This window comes from Mytilus trossulus, chromosome 3 (assembly GCF_036588685.1).
Source record: "Mytilus trossulus isolate FHL-02 chromosome 3, PNRI_Mtr1.1.1.hap1, whole genome shotgun sequence".
NCBI classification, from domain to species: domain Eukaryota; kingdom Metazoa; phylum Mollusca; class Bivalvia; order Mytilida; family Mytilidae; genus Mytilus; species Mytilus trossulus.
The window spans coordinates 93319458-93336115 of NC_086375.1; the positions used below are offsets into that span (position 1 = coordinate 93319458).

Sequence of the window (16658 nt, forward strand, 5' to 3'; positions counted from 1 at the left end):
AGTGATACGTGTTTTGCTTGATTTAAACTTTGAGCCGTAGCTGATTCGTATTTGTAAATAAAACAACATATTTTGAAGACACTTGGATATGACCACAAAGGTAAACGTTTCTTTGGAGTTGCAGTTGTTGTTCATGTGTATTGGCTTTTGATTTTGCCATTTGATTATGGACCTTCCGTTTTTAATTTCCCTCGGAGTTCAGTATTTTTACTTTTTCACTTTCGAGTGTATGAATAAAAGAAAAAAAGAGTACTTGGTAAAGAAAATGATATGTTACGTAGATAATCCCTAATTCAAAATAAAAATATGATAAGAAATGAAATTTTAGTAATTTGTACTCAAGCTAGGACTACTCCTCAATTTATCTGACAATGGGATGTAGTTCAAAACTTAGATTATGTATAACGTTAAATGACATCTTCTTTCTAACTGGCTTTCCATGCCCCACCTACGATAGTAGAGGGGCATTATGTTTTCTGGTCTGTGCCTCCGTTCATCCGTCCGTTCGTTCGTCCGTTCGTTCGTACCGCTTCAGGTTAAACATTTTAGTCGAGGTAGTTTTTGATGAAGTTGAAGTCCAATTAATTTGAAACTTAGTACACATGTTCCTTATGATATGATCTTTCTAATTTTAATGTCAAATTAAAGTATTGACCCCAATTACATGGTCCACTGAACAAAGAAAAAGATAGTGTGAAGCTCAGGTTAAAGTTTTTGGTCAAGGTAGTTTCTGATGAAGTTGAAGTCCAATCAACTTGAAACTTAGTACACATGTTAACTATGATATGATCTTTCTAATTTTAATGCCAAATTAAAATATTGACCCCAATTTCACGGTCGAGTGAACATGTAAAATGATAGTGCGAGTGGGGCATCCGTGTTCTATGGACACATTCTTGTTTCTCCATGTCTCTCATTCTAGACGACACCAGGTATACAGTTATACAATTAGCACTAAATACGATTGAATAATTTTAACTCTGAACACAAAATATTTGCATACCTGGTAGTGCAATGCTTTGAAACATATCAATGGTAAAGGAGTAGATTGAAAAATCTAATGCAATTATTTATGTAATAATTTTTTTTATTGTTAAAAAAGTTACCCTCAAATCCATAGGTTACATGCTTACATGTCATAACCAAGGAGTGACCAACTATTTCAAATTGATAGAATAAATATATGTTTGATTACTAAAAAGTAAAATTACAAAAATACTGAGCTCCGAGGAAAAGTCAAAACGGAAAGAACTTATAAAATGACAAAATCAAAGGATTAAACACATCAAAAGAATGGACAACAACTTCATATTCCTGACTTCGTACAGGCATTTTCCAATGTAGAAAATGGTAGATTGAACCTGGTTTTCTAATCCTAAACTTCTCATTTGTACCACAATCGCATCAGTTTCAATTATATTGACAATTTTGCGTGAACAAAATGTCACAAATAGGGGTACAAAAAAATCTTAAAACCTAATAATAAGATGTTATTATATGACTTTATCCAAATTTGAATCGCAGAGGTAATGCAATATAAGTTTTCATTTGTATGACATTAAGTTAAGTCTTGGCACCAAAATCATTCATAATGTTTCGCAGAAATTATTTTATTTCAAAATTATACATTTTCAAGCTCTCACGTACAATTTCTTTTTGTTATCCATTAGAATCAGCAAAACAGTTGTTTGCGACCGTCAAATCTTCAATTGACGGTGACAACTGTACTGTTATTCCTTGAATAATGATTTGGGAAGGGAGTATTGCGGTGAATTTTTGAGGGACAAGCAATCAAAACGTTCTCTAGATATTGAAATATGTGGTATTATTACCATTAAGACATATTTCCATCCATTCATTTTCAGCACTATTTGAAATAATAAGCCTTTTTAGTATTAATAAACACTTTTCATATGAATCATATTTATAAAACAATGTATCATTTGATTTATTTCAATTAACTGGGCGGAGTTAAAACGGTTCGCTCATCATTGACCAGTCCATCTACTGATAGTTGTTTTTGGATAAACTCATCAATAAAGTGTCCATTTATGGTCATAGTAAATTCGTTTGGAGACACTGATAGATGATCACAAATCAATGATAATTATAACGGCAATCATTCTGATCACACACATCTTCGAATAGACTGTCATTGTACATTTTAAAACGTTAGCTCCGCCAGATCAGTTGAAATAATAATTGGGTTACAAGGTAGACGATAAATTGCATATGAACTCAGTTAAGGTACAAGTGACTCTTTTCTTTAAAAGCGTCCGTGTAACTCCATAAACAAGTGTCCGTGTAACACCCGTTATTGTACTGATTTTCTTTAGCTCCACTTGGGGCAAGGTTATAGAAACCTTAGAAATGTTAGTTATCCATACAGATAAGAGTAATGAACAAGTGTGTTTATGTTATTAAAAAAAATAGTCTCATCTAAATTATGAGAGAACCTTTAAAATCAATATACTTTTACATCAACTTATACATTTAATATTTAAATAATTAAACTTGTACCTGTTGATCTTGGTCTAAGTAATTGAATACTGTGGCTTGAACTATAATAACCTCCCCTCGTATGGCAGAATACGGAAGTTCAAAGCGCATGAAAAACCTTTGGAAAGTTGTTAACTGAAATATATTGTATTAACTTTCCTATTGGTATGTGTGTTATAAGTGCTCTTGAATGGATAAAATGATAAATTCTCTACAATTTGTTTTGCATAATATAAAATTAGTGTGCTGCTACAAAATTACATGATCACGTAATATAAAATGATAAATACTGCAAATTTTTCTTTTACAATTTCAGTTTTCATATTTCTCTATATGTAATTTTCTCTTTTACAAAAAATACAAATGTAATTGAATTTGAATTTGAATGGTGCAAAATTTAATCAGGATCTTCATAACACCCAGACGAATAACCGACTTATAAACATACCTTTGTTTAATAAAATATAATTCAATTTAGATGTAAACTTATAAAATATATTAATTACATTTGCAGTATTTGCAGCAACTCCGAGACCGGTGTTTGGATTAACAGCAAATGCTGATGCAATCCATTCTGTAATAGTATCCGGAGCTGTTGTTCTTATTGTTGCAGTTCCATCCGAACTGAAATGAAATTATGTTTATTAATTAGGTATAATTGAATAGATTCAACAGTATAGCCGCATTATAATTAATCTAAACTTTGGAAATGTAACAACATAAAAACTTTAGGCACGTACATAAACATAAGGAGATGTTTCATGGTTACAATAAGGCAACTATCCACATATAGTCAGCATTATAAACAAATATATTTCGTAAAATGAGAATATTTTGAACGGGAAAACAAATATAGGAAGATGTGGTGTGAGTGCCAATGAGACAACTATCCATCCAAATAACCATTTAAAAAAGTAAACCATTATATATCAATGTACGGCCTTCGGCACGGGAACTTGGTTCACATCGAACAACAAGCTATAAAGGACCCCAAAATTACTAGTGAAAAACCATAAAAAAGGGGTAACCAACGGTCTAATCTATATAAAAAAACGAGAAAAGAGAAACACGTATAAATTAGATAAACATACGACAACTACTGTACATCAGCTTCCTGACTTCTATAACTAACTTTGCGGTATGAGCTGATTATTTCTTGATTTGTTAATATTCCCAATGTTACGACATTCAAAAAATGTGCGCTTCTCCTCTTTTGCTAATTCATAATGCATGAGAAATCATAATCTAACCAAATCACCTTCATAACTAAGACATGATCAAATATGATATTTTAATTAATCTTACCTTTCGAAACGAAACGATAATAGGTGAAACAGATGATTTTTTTTTGTATGTCCTACTACTCACCGATGTTTCTGTTATGTTGTCTGCGATTTAATGGTTGAATAAGATTATTCAAAATATTTTGTTGAAAATGTTACAGAATGATTTTATTTTTTTACTTTTAAATCCTCAATCCAATAGCGAAATCAAATAAAAGCTCATCAATTATTAAACGAATGGATAACAACTGTCATTTCTTGACTTGATACAGGCATTATTATGTTTTTAGAAAAAATTTTGAATTTAACCAAGATAAACCTCTCACTTATATGACAGTGGCATAAAATGCCATTGAATTAGCAGCAATGTGTGAACAAAGCTAACAAATATAATAGGTACAAATGTTAATAAAAAAAGAAGAGGAAGGGGGAAGACAGCAGTCATTAGTGTGTTATAATCATTAAAGAAGTAGATTAATAAAGGCAACAGTAGTATACCGCTGTTCAAAACTCAAAAATACATGGACAAAAAACAAAATCGGGGTACAAACCTAAACTGAGGGAAACGCATTAAATACAAGAGGAGAACAACGACACAACATTTAAATGTAACACACAGAGAAACGGACTAAGCAATAGACAAAATCCAATGAGAATAACAAATATAACATAAAAACAAAATCAAGAAAAACAAAAAGGTAAATAAACAAAGCTCATTAACAAAAACGAAAGAGACGAACACAATACCGGGTAATTTACCATAATACTATAACACAATGACGAGATGTATAATATCAAGCCACGTCAAATGGATATTACCAAAATTAGACTCAAAAGTAACAAGTTCTTCAATCCAATAGCGAAATCAAATAAAAAGCTCATCAATTATTAAACGAATGGATAACAACTGTCAATTCTTGACTTGATACAGGCATTATTATGTTTTTAGAAAAAATGTTGAATTTAACCAAGATAAACCTCTCACTTATATGACAGTGGCATAAAATGCCATTGAATTAGCAGCAATGTGTGAACAAAGCTAACAAATATAATAAGTACAAATGTTAATAAAAAAAGAAGAGGAAGGGGGAAGACAGCAGTCATTAGTGTGTTATAATCATTAAAGAAGTAGATTAATAAAGGCAACAGTAGTATAAAGTAAAATCACAAAAATACTGAACTCAGAGGAAAATCAATTTGGAAAGTCCATAATCACATGGCAAAATCAAAAAACAAAACGCATCAAAAACGAATGGACAAGAACTGTCATATTCCTGACTTGGTACAGGCATTTTCAAATGTAGAAAATGGTGGATTAAACCTGGTTCTATAGCGCTAACCCTCTCACTTTAATAACAGTCTCATCAAATTCCGTTACATTTACATGATGCGTTAAATAAACAGTCACAATCAATAAAATAGTCAAAATATGGGAACATCAGTCATCATTTGTCGTTCAATGTGCATACAATAGTTATCAAAAGTACCTGGATTATAAACAATTTTAAATTTTACAGAGGCAATGAGCGCAGACAGGGTTAAAAAATCAAAAGTATGTAAGAATAAATTACAGAAATCGAACTAGTCCAAAAGTTATACATAGAATTTATGAGAATCCAAAACTTTTAAAAGGAACAATTTAACAGGACACAAAAACCTATCCACGAACACATGGATCTACTTGAGTGTCCGACGTCAGAAAAAATATATACGTCACATAAATTTGTCGTTCAATGTGCATACAAACAATTTTAAAATTTACATAGGCAATGTACGCATACAGGGTTAAAAAATCAAAAGTATGTAAGAATAAATTACAGAAATAGACCAAGATTCAAACTAGTCCAAAAATTATACATAGAATATATGAGAATCCAAAACTTTTTAAAGGGAACAATTTAACAGGACACAATAACATCTACTGTCTAAGAACACATGGATTGATTTGAGTGTCTGACGTTAGAAAAATTATATACGTCACATAAATTTGTTGTTCAATGTGCATACAAACAATTTAAAAAAAAATTTCATAGGCAATGTACGCATACAGAGTTAAAAAAATCAAAAGTATGTAAGAATAAATTACAGAAATAGACCGAGATTCAAACTAGTTCAAAAGTTATACATAGAATTTATGAGAATCCAAAAATTGTCAATTCCACTACGCCATTGATTGATTTTGACGTTTGTGGTTCAATGTATACAAGTAATTCATAATAGAAATATATCATAATGACATATTATAGACAAATATCATACTGACGGGATCTTTTAAAGTACAGAGTCACGTTATAAGCACAAAAGAAATACAAAGAGTCACATATACAAAACAAATCACCAAAAAATGAAAGCCAATACAAACACATTGACGAGATGTATAAGTACCGAGCCACGTCAAACGGATATCACATAAAACCATTCAACAGTAAAAGTAATCTTAATAATAGAACAAAAACAAATAAAAGAACAATAAAACATGTTGTTAAGATGATACACAACATCAGTACGCAAAATCTATACATCAAGACCATCGTGTATTATTTGAAAAGTTGATATACCGCTGTTCAAAACTCAAAAATACATGGACAAAAAACAAAATCGGGGTACAAACTTAAACTGAGGGAAAAGCATTAAATACAAGAGGAGAACAACGACACAACATTAAAATGTAACACACAGAGAAACGGACTAAGCAATAGACAAAATCCAATGAGAATAACAAATATAACATAAAAACAAAATCAAGAAAAACAAAAAGGTAAATAAACAAAGCTCATTAACAAAAACGAAAGAGACGAACACAATACCGGGTAATTTACCATAATACTATAACACAATGACGAGATGTATAATATCAAGCCACGTCAAATGGATATTACCAAAATTAGACTCAAAAGTAACAAGTTATAATTTACAAAGACAAATTAGAAAGAAAAAAAACTGTAACATTTAATTAAGATGATAGACAAAACATCGTCGTACCCAGAAACTAGACTTCAAGACCGTTGTGTATAATGTGTGAAGTTAATACACAAGTTTATCAAAAAGCTCTTTGTATCGTTCAAAAAACTATTTTAGTAAAAATAATAGACGTTCTTAAACATAACTGATGCATCACATTCCTGTTAAGACACTAGTGAAGGTCTGAGTTGCAACTTCAGGCTAGTGAGTACCTAATGCATTGGGAAAAGTATATCCAATATGCAGGTGCAGTTGGAGTATTGCTTTTAAAGTCTCGGAAACTGATTTTTTTTTTTAAAAGTCTAGTTTGTTATCAGATGTAGGTAACAGCTTGTTTGTAGTACTGTATCTGCTTTAATCTATTGGTTTAGAACGTAGCTTAACAATACATTATTTACAATAAAGCTCTTGCACTCTACAATACGTTGTTCATAAAATTAAAGTATACCGAACCACAAAAAAAAAAACGGAAAGTTCCCAAGCAAATATCAAAATCTAAAACCTCAATAAACATTATCAAACAAAGTCAGCATAAGGTTATTTAGTTTTTTATTTAGACTTTATATTGTTCCAATTCTTGCAGGTTTGTACAACTGGTGTTGACCATTTGAGTAAAATTGAAGTTGAAGAACTAAAGTAATATTCCAACTCAAAGAATACTCACAATCTCCTAAATCAACACGAAATGCATAATCTGCTTACTTGAAATCGGGTTATCCCGTTAGAATTCTATTATACATGAAAAACATAGTGACCACCGAAAACCAATGACTGGAAATCACGAACCCCTGGAAAAACCTTGGGTATACATTTTTACACAACATATCAATTTTCATATCTACAAAATCATCAAAATGGATATTTATCATCAGAAGGTTTACATATAATAGCTTCATTCCTCACCTTGTTGTTTTATTGACCCATATCCAGGTTTCCGGAAATTTCTTTCGAGTTCTCCCAACAGATGCCAATTGAGCAGATGCTGCTCCTTTCTCAGCAGATAATGCCCAACGTGCCCATTCAGCTGAAACAATTTACCCTAGTATTTCCAAATATAGCAATCGATAAGGACCTCTTGATGATTGAAAAGTGAAAGGAACGATTTTTTATTATATATAATGCATGCGTATCCAGCAAACAGATATGTACCACATTCAACCTTTGCAAGGCAAAATTTATAGTCAAGCACATTCACCTTGTATTGTCCCATATCCATGTTATGCGTACTACTTTCCTTTCAACTTGAGAAGAAAAGTCAATAATAAACCCTATAATGATCATATTACAGAAATTGATCAATTGTAATGGTAATGTCTCACCCTGTAGTGCTGTTTACCCACAACCATGTTTCTGGAAAATTCTTCCGTGTTCGTGTGGGACTAGCAAGACTGCCACTTCCTGCGAATCCTGCAGCGCCCCCTCCTAAGCCCCCTCCTAAGCCCCCTCCACCATCATCAGCGAAGGATGCAGAGGGTCCAGGTTGGCCACGGTGTCCAGAAGAAAACATTCGCACGGCTGAAATTAAATGAATGCTCACCAGCATGCAGAATTTATCCATTATTATGCTGTAAAAAAATACTCCTAGTTTAAACAAGGGAGAAGGTCCGGTAAAGGCCGAATTATCCTCAAATTTAAGATTCATCTGACGAAAAATTGTGTACACTTTTTAAACACTTAAGTGTCTATTTTATTTAAATCAATTAGTTTCTGTGAAAGCTTTTAACTGATTTAGTCATTAAAAACGCACTAGTTTTTGTCTGAAATGAAAGTGGTCGCATCCTTGTTCATCCTCAACCTTTATATATATTATGTTCTATCGTAAAATACAACTTGCATTTCAATATTAAGGATGAACACGAATGCTGCCACTTTCGTTTTACACGAGAACCGTCTAAAATTTAACTAAAATGCTAGAATTGTGAAGTTTTCAGTAATTTCGCATGACTTAATGGTGCTAGTACCCGATACTTGTGCATGGTAGGGTCAATACAGCCCATATTAATGTAGCAGAAGCATTTTACTGTGCAATAAATAACTAAAAGTTAACATTTTAACAATTTTGTAAAACAGCTATACTTTGGGGCCAAAAAGGGTCTTACTGGACCAACTCCTTTGCTATTCAGTCATTTTAATTCGCAAATACTTTTCTTCTTCATTGCTTTATATAGCCCAACAGGACGACAATCACCAGTATAAATCATATACAGCTACACGTAAATCCAACTTCACTCTGGCAAATAAGATGAAAAAACATGCTACACACTAAATCACTAAATAAGCTAATTTTAAGGAAAATAAAAGGAAGCTATATAACACCAAATGTTATTGTAGAAGGAATATCAATTGTTTTTTGTATTAAACCTTAATGAAAAATCAATTTTGGTCCCTAATTAATCAAGTATGGTTAGTGTACATAACCTTTATACAGTGAAAAACTTATAATTTATTGGACTATCAAAGAAATCTAAGAATATATGATAAAACTATACAAACGGTAAAAACATAAAACTAAATGCAAGAATTTAAACAGATCATGACTTAACTTTGAAAGTGAAAAGCAATCAATTTTCTCAAACCATTAGGTCGTTTGCTACTCTCACTCGACAAAAAGATCTATATTAAGACTCGGATCTGATATTTTGTTATAATGGTATGCAGACAACCTGATAATCAGATCACATACTCTAAATTCTAAAATTGGAAAAAAATACTGATGTTGTTTTCTGCAAGTATCAGATAATCGATAGAATATTTGAAAGTCCATCAGTAACCTTATATGAATAACACTCTAAAGTTTAACAGTTCAATTGCCTTATCAATGCAACCGGCTAAAGAAACAATCGAAGTATTACATTTTAATTCTATAATAAAAAATTCAAGTGTTAACTGGATTTTTGTCTGATAAAACCGCTTCGTTTAAAAAAAACGGACGGGTTATAACAACTTATCTTGTCATGTAGGTAATTATGTTATCCCTGTTACAAAATTATATATGTATGTGTTTGCAGATAAAGATAAAGTAACCTTAAAATAAATACTTATTTGAAGAATTATACTCTTTAAAATAGGTTTCTCGATTCGAAACATAAAACGTAACACGACGAATGTCACCAGAGGAGGACGAATTTGTTTTATGAAACTCTGATCTGTGTTTCTCAGTCTTTTCTTATTTTTTTGGTATTTATTGGTGTCTTCTTTGCAATTCTTATTTGGCTATTTTATTGATAGACCGCCTTCTTATTTATTTATTTTTTAACTTAGTGACATGTATTACACTTGTTTAGCAGATACGGGACTTTCCATTTTGTATTTTATTCGTAGTTCGATATTTTTGTTATTTTATCTTTTATAATACATGAATAAACAAAAGAGATATTAGCGTTTTATTATCGATGTTAACCTATGTTTCATTAGGGCACCCAGTTCTGAGCAATAACCACCATTTCAAACCCCGGTGTATTGTTTGGGCTGTCACATTTTAATGTTTTCCTAGTGTTATGGGTTAACATACTTACATTGTGGAGGAATATACTGATAAAGCAAAGCATCTGTTAATACATAAACACCAGCTCCCTGTTGATAAAATAAACCATGTACAGTAGTTGTCGTTTGTTTATGTAATATATACGTGTTTCTCGTTTCTCGTTTTTATATATAGATAAGACCGTTGGTTTTCCCGTTTTAATGGTTTTACACTTGTAATTTTATGGCCCTTTATAGCTTGTTGTTCAGTTTGAGCCAAGGCTTCGTGTTGAAGGCCGTACATTGACCTATATTGGTTTACTTTTATAAATTGATATTTGGATGGAGAGTTGTCTCATTGGCACTGATACCTTATCTTCCTTTATCAGTTTTTAGTGACAAACTATTCTGAAAACAGTTCGACAATTATGAATAAATAAAGGCAACAGTAGTATACCGTATATAGTATATAGTATGAAATGTTCCTGAAAAAAACTTAAGCATATATCATTATATTTATTTTTGCTATGCAAACCTTTTTTCCCCTATGCAATAATATTTTATCTAAAAATGCATCTGACAAGGACATTTAGATTTGGTCATTGTTGTTTTTTTGCAACTGCCTGGTCATTTATTATTGACTTTTGAGTTTTATTATCACTTTGGTATCTTTCGCCTCTCTTTGTATACCCCTTCTTTTGTATTTTAAATACATGTACTTGAAATTGTTCAGAACTAAAGCTTAATTGTATTTTTTTATAAAATGTGCTGTTATACTTACATTAAAAATCGAGAATGCATCCCTGCCGTAAACAGGTCTTGGTAACCAGAAGTCCCAACTACTTCTTGAAAAGAATCCCGAGTTGCCATAACTTTGAAGTTCATTCAATACCTATGAATATTTAAAAGTGTTTTCTTTTTAAATACAATGAAATCAGTCAATAAAACTTATAAACTTCAGTGTTCCTGATGTTTCGTTGTCTTTCTCTTTTAGATGATGTGTTTCCCTCAGATTATTTTTCTCTGAATCGATTGATGTCGTTTAAACAGCGGATTACTACTGTTGCTTTTTAATACCACATATTTTGATTTTTTTTTTATAAAAAATATAATATCCAAATAAGTCTTTAAGGCCGTACTTTAACCTATAATGGTTTACTTTTTAAATTGTTATTTGGATGGAGAGTTGTCTCATTGGCACTCACAACACATCTTCCTATATCTATTTAAGAGTGCTCGCGAGTATAAATCATTTTTTTTCTAATATAAGATTTCGCTATATTTTTCTATAAATGAATTTTATCATATACTTAACAGAAAAATGGAAAAAAATGAGGTCACCGTTCATTAAAGCTCACAATCTGCCTCCGAAAGAAGCATACATTTTTGTCCTTTTTTTCTGTTGGACTAATAGGAGAAATAGAGGTAAAATCGAAATAAAAAAATAGCCTTATTACAGAAATGTCTTTACTTTTACAAATATTTAGTGTGTGTAAAGTTTATTTGAAAACATTAACAAAATATATAGGTCACCGATGAGTTCAAAAGGATATTAAAATTTTATTGCAAAAAATGTCATTTTTGCACCAAAGGGAGATAATTTGGACTTTTTCATTGATATAAACATTTTTTGAGTGATCTGGGGCCAAACCGAATCGATTTTTTGGTTGATTTTTGTACCATATCATTAAGTAAAAACTAATAGTTTTATAAATAAAATTTATTATATACTTAGTAGTAAATACAGATATATTGTATGTGAAATACAATCAATGGCAAGTGTGCTGTATCAGCCACCCGTGATGATATCATTATCAGCACGATTGCAAAAGCTTTATAACATCTTTAATATGTATGACGTCACGTCATCGATAGCAGTTACTGTTGTCAAACCTATAATCTGTATGACGTCATTTCAAACCTCATCATCTGTATGACGTCATGTCACATAAAAACATCAACTTGAGGTATATGTATATAATAAAGTGTATATGATATGGCCTTTTCAATATCACACACCGTATTTACCCTCAACCAATATAACCCCTCGAGCAGAGCTCTTGTGATTATATTGCTGTCTCGGGTTAATACGGATGCGATATTGAAAACGTTATATGATATTCCCTATTCATCATGAAAAAAAAATGTTCATTATTCATTATTGGATTCATGGTTTAATGGTGTCCATTTTCGGTGAATTTGTTATGTTATTGATTAGAGTGCCATCCGCTTTTAGGTGCGATATTTTCTCATTGTGTTTAATGCTCATTGGTGGCATTGGGCTATTGTTTTCACTGTCCTTGGGCTCGGGTTGTTGTCTTTGACACATTTTCCGTTTCAATTCGTAAAGGAATCGAAATTAATGCGTCATGTTTTGTTAGCTGCTTCGAATCACTAAATGAGTATTTTTGTGTAGTGATATCATCTCCTGATTTCGGTGATAGAACATTTTTATCTACTGCTAGAACATTGAGAGAGAGAGAGAGAGAGAGAGAGAGAGAGAGAGAGAGAGAGAGAGAGAGAGAGAGAGAGAGAGAGAGAGAGAGAGAGAGAGAGAGAGAGAGAGAGAGAGAGAGAGAGAGAGAGAGAGATACTTACATATTGTGTAGTGATATCATTTCCTGATTTCATTAATAGAACACTTTTCTCGACTGCTAGACCTTTGAGAGAGAGAGAAAGAGATACTTACATATTGTGTAGTGATTTCATTAATAGAACACTTTTATCGACTGCTAGAATATTGAGAGAGAGAGCTTACATCTTGTGAAGTGATATCATTTCCTGATTTCAATAATAGAACACTTTTATCGACTGCTAGAACATTGACTAATGAGTTTGGATCCGCTGTCAATCCGACTTCTACGTCATCACCTGGCTTAGCTCGTCTTGTGTTGAAGTTAATGTTCACCTACAAAGTACGCAAACAATCAGTATAGTGATCTAACACTATAGAAAAATAACATTTTTTAACTTAATATGTTTAACATATCTATAATGACAATATGAACGCAATGAATAAAGTATCATGTATTGTTCAAGAAGGTGAAGTGAGAAGTGAAGGGATGTTTTCCTTCAACATTTATATATTTATGCTTGAAAAAGGAACAGATGGGTAACGAGTAATTAACATTGGCATTAAAGTGCGAGGTTTGGCATGCCACAAAATCAGGTTCAACCCACCATTTTTTTTCTTTAAAAATGTCCTGTACCAAATAAAGGCAACAGTAGTATACCGCTGTTCAAATCTCATAAATCCATGGACAAAAAACAAAATCGGGGTAACAAACCAAAACCGAGCGAAACGCATTAAATATAAGAGGAGAACAACGACACAACACCGAAACGCAACACACACAGAAACGGACCAAGCATCAGACAAAACACCGCGAGAATAACAAATATAACATGAAAACCAAATACATGAATTTGGGATAGACAAGTACCGTGCCACGTCTTATCTCAATATCTCAAAAATAAGAGGAAACACAAACGACTCGACGTTAAAATGCAACACACAGAGAAACGAACAATAATATAACAATGACCATCTTCCTGACTTGGTACAGGACACTTTTAAAGGGGAATAAAAGTGGTGGGTTGAACCTGGTTTTATGGCATGCCAAACCTCGCACCTTAATGGCAAAGTTGAATATAACATTGAAATAACAACATAATAATTCCAAGTCAAGAACATGGACATTGTTATATTATAGTTCGTTTCTGTGAGTGTTACATTTTAACCTTGTGTTTCCGTCGTGTCTCTTATATTTGAGTGTGAAGTCACATTACTATAAGACGTGTCACGGTACTTTTGTATCCCAAATACATGTATTTGGTTTTGATGTTATATTTGTAATGCTCATGATTATATTTAATGCTTTTCCCTCAGTTTTAGTTTGCTACCCCGAATTTGCTTTTTGTACATAAATTTACGAGTTTTAAACAGCGGTATACTACTGTTGTCTTTATTTATTTCCTTCTATTGTGATTATGCTTTCCTTAAGGTTAAGGAACCATTTTATTTATTACTTTGTATTCATTTCGAAATCATTTGCCTGCAGAAGTACAGATATAAAAAAAATGTTCAAGTGTTTGAGGATTCTGTATGAAATCTTTACCAAATAAAAGTGTGTAATATGGCATGTTAAAACTTCATATCAGCAGTAACCGATAACATCATGTTATACATATTGTATCATCTATAACTAGTATTGTAACTTGGCTTTTGTTACTATTGCTACTTAATATCGATATTTCTAATAACTTATGATAACAGTGCAATCCTGTACCACATAATCAGGCAGGACAAAGAAATTTACATTGCAATAGACCAATTTGGTACCTCGTTATAAGATATTACTAATAACTAACGGATATAGAGCAATTCTGTACCACATTATATAATAGGAAAACGACAAATTAACATGAAAATAGAGGAACTCCATAAAACTTTTCAAGACAACACGAAAAACTAATAAAACAAAACAATTCCGTACTACATCGTATGATAGAACAAACAAATTAACATGTACTAAAGCAATTACAAACAAATTAACATGTATTACTATGGAAATAGAGCAATTCCGAAACTTATTTTTAAAAGTAATGTATTCAATTAATGATTACTAACCGACTACAACAAATACTTACTTATTCAATATGCCCTCTACAATGGGAAATGTAATTGCAATCAGCTTATTTTTATCTTTGAGTTTGACTGCCCCTCTTGTATCTTTCGCCCGTCTTCTACAACTTACTTTAATATTAGACATATCTTTAATATTAATTGTAATTGCATCAACTACAACTTACTTTATTTTTGAATATATCCTCAATAGGAAACGTAATGGCATCAGCTACAACTTCGCCATTTCGTCGTCTTACATAGTAAATCAGTAACTTTGCTTGAGGAATCATTGCATAATTGATTCTGAGGGTATGATCATGCTGCTTTCTGTTTCTCATACCGAATCGTCCATTTTGTACAAGTGATCCTTTTGAAAAAACCTATGGGAATGATTTTGATTTGAATGAATAATTTTGATAAAAGATATCCTGAAAGAAGACGAACATATATTTCGTATGAACTCTTTTCGAAAATATGATGAAAAGCATATCTGATAAACAATATTCATGACAAAATAAAAAGCTCACACATTATTGGTGACATTAAAATGCCGACTGGTAACCCGTTGAATGCTCTATGAAATTAAACGTGTAATACTAGCCCTGAACGTGTCATTTCATTTACGGCTAGCCCGAATATTTCTGTACTTTTTTTCCTCGAAAAATGAGAATATTTTATAGTACTATGTTCCTAACAAATCTCCTGGTGTTAAATTTAGGTCTCATTATATTCATTTTTAAATATTTATAACGATATAAGGTTGCCTATTTTTTATTTTGGTAAAATTCTGACCCCTTGTAGTTATCATTTAAAAAGCCACTAGTATGTACTAGTTTTGCGGATTACAACTTGAAACGTATAAACAAATCTACCCCTTACATTAAACCAATAAACATAATTATGAATCGATAGAATTATAGTAGTTATGCATACTCCATTTAATTAATATTTCAGATAAATATTTCGTGGCGTTCGCAATAACATACTTTGTAATTGCAGAAGCGGATCATTTCTGTTACTTTTATAACCAATGGTAATCTCTGACCAGGCTGAATATAAATGAGAATAAATACTTTTAAACAAATAAATACAATGTGATTGATACAGAGATATCCTTTTTCATTGCATATTGCCTTTTTGCAGTGATCTGTCTAAAGAAAAGTTTCTATTCGAATTCGGTATGAATGGTCATTATGCTACATCAACACTTTAAAGAATTGGTGATGATTTTTTTCTTATAAGTTTTTCTTCAATATTCAAATAAACAGCGAAAATTATTTCGTAACGTGTATTTATGAATACTTGAGGTTGAATACATCTTCGGTGCTCGTATGTTTCTTCCTTTTATGTATGTATTTGTTTCTTCCTTTAATGTATGTATTTGTTTCTTCCTTTTATTTTTATATGTATTTATGTATGCATTCGTTTCTTCCTTTAATGTATGTATTTGTTTCTTCATATCATTTATTCTATTGCGTTGTGTTAGGTACTCCGAAGCCTGATATGATGTCTTCGTATTTAACTCTCAAAGAAATATTGCATTTGTTGATAATGTGACTAAAAAACCGTAAGTGTAAGTTTTTATTGTATGTTGAATATATGAAAAGAATTGTTTTGAAATCTGTTTTAAGTTTCATTTGAATAAACAGGATTGATTTGACTATCAACAATGCCTGCTCCTTTTGAAGTTTACCTGAGCTTTTTGGTTATTTTTAACTTCAACTTGTATGTAGTTTCTGCTAGGGGATTCTGCACGGGACAAATATCTGGACGCTCTCGATTTGCGATAGACAGCCTGTTTAAAAAAATGTATATAATGGGATTGT

General features: G+C 31.6%; 1 protein-coding gene across 1 annotated transcript in view; it reads right to left on the minus strand.

Annotated features, from left to right (window-relative positions):
• Nucleotides 1-16658, minus strand: part of LOC134712879 (CD109 antigen-like) — a 58299-nt gene that overhangs the window by 20297 nt on the left and 21344 nt on the right. Inside the window, exons 12-20 of the mRNA XM_063574865.1 lie at nt 16526-16627; nt 15819-15881; nt 15018-15212; nt 12964-13113; nt 10987-11097; nt 10259-10316; nt 8063-8258; nt 3006-3123; nt 2521-2634 (exon numbers count right to left, since the gene is read on the minus strand). Coding sequence (XP_063430935.1) covers nt 2521-2634; nt 3006-3123; nt 8063-8258; nt 10259-10316; nt 10987-11097; nt 12964-13113; nt 15018-15212; nt 15819-15881; nt 16526-16627 — 1107 coding nt within the window. The remainder of the gene's footprint in view (nt 1-2520; nt 2635-3005; nt 3124-8062; nt 8259-10258; nt 10317-10986; nt 11098-12963; nt 13114-15017; nt 15213-15818; nt 15882-16525; nt 16628-16658) is intronic.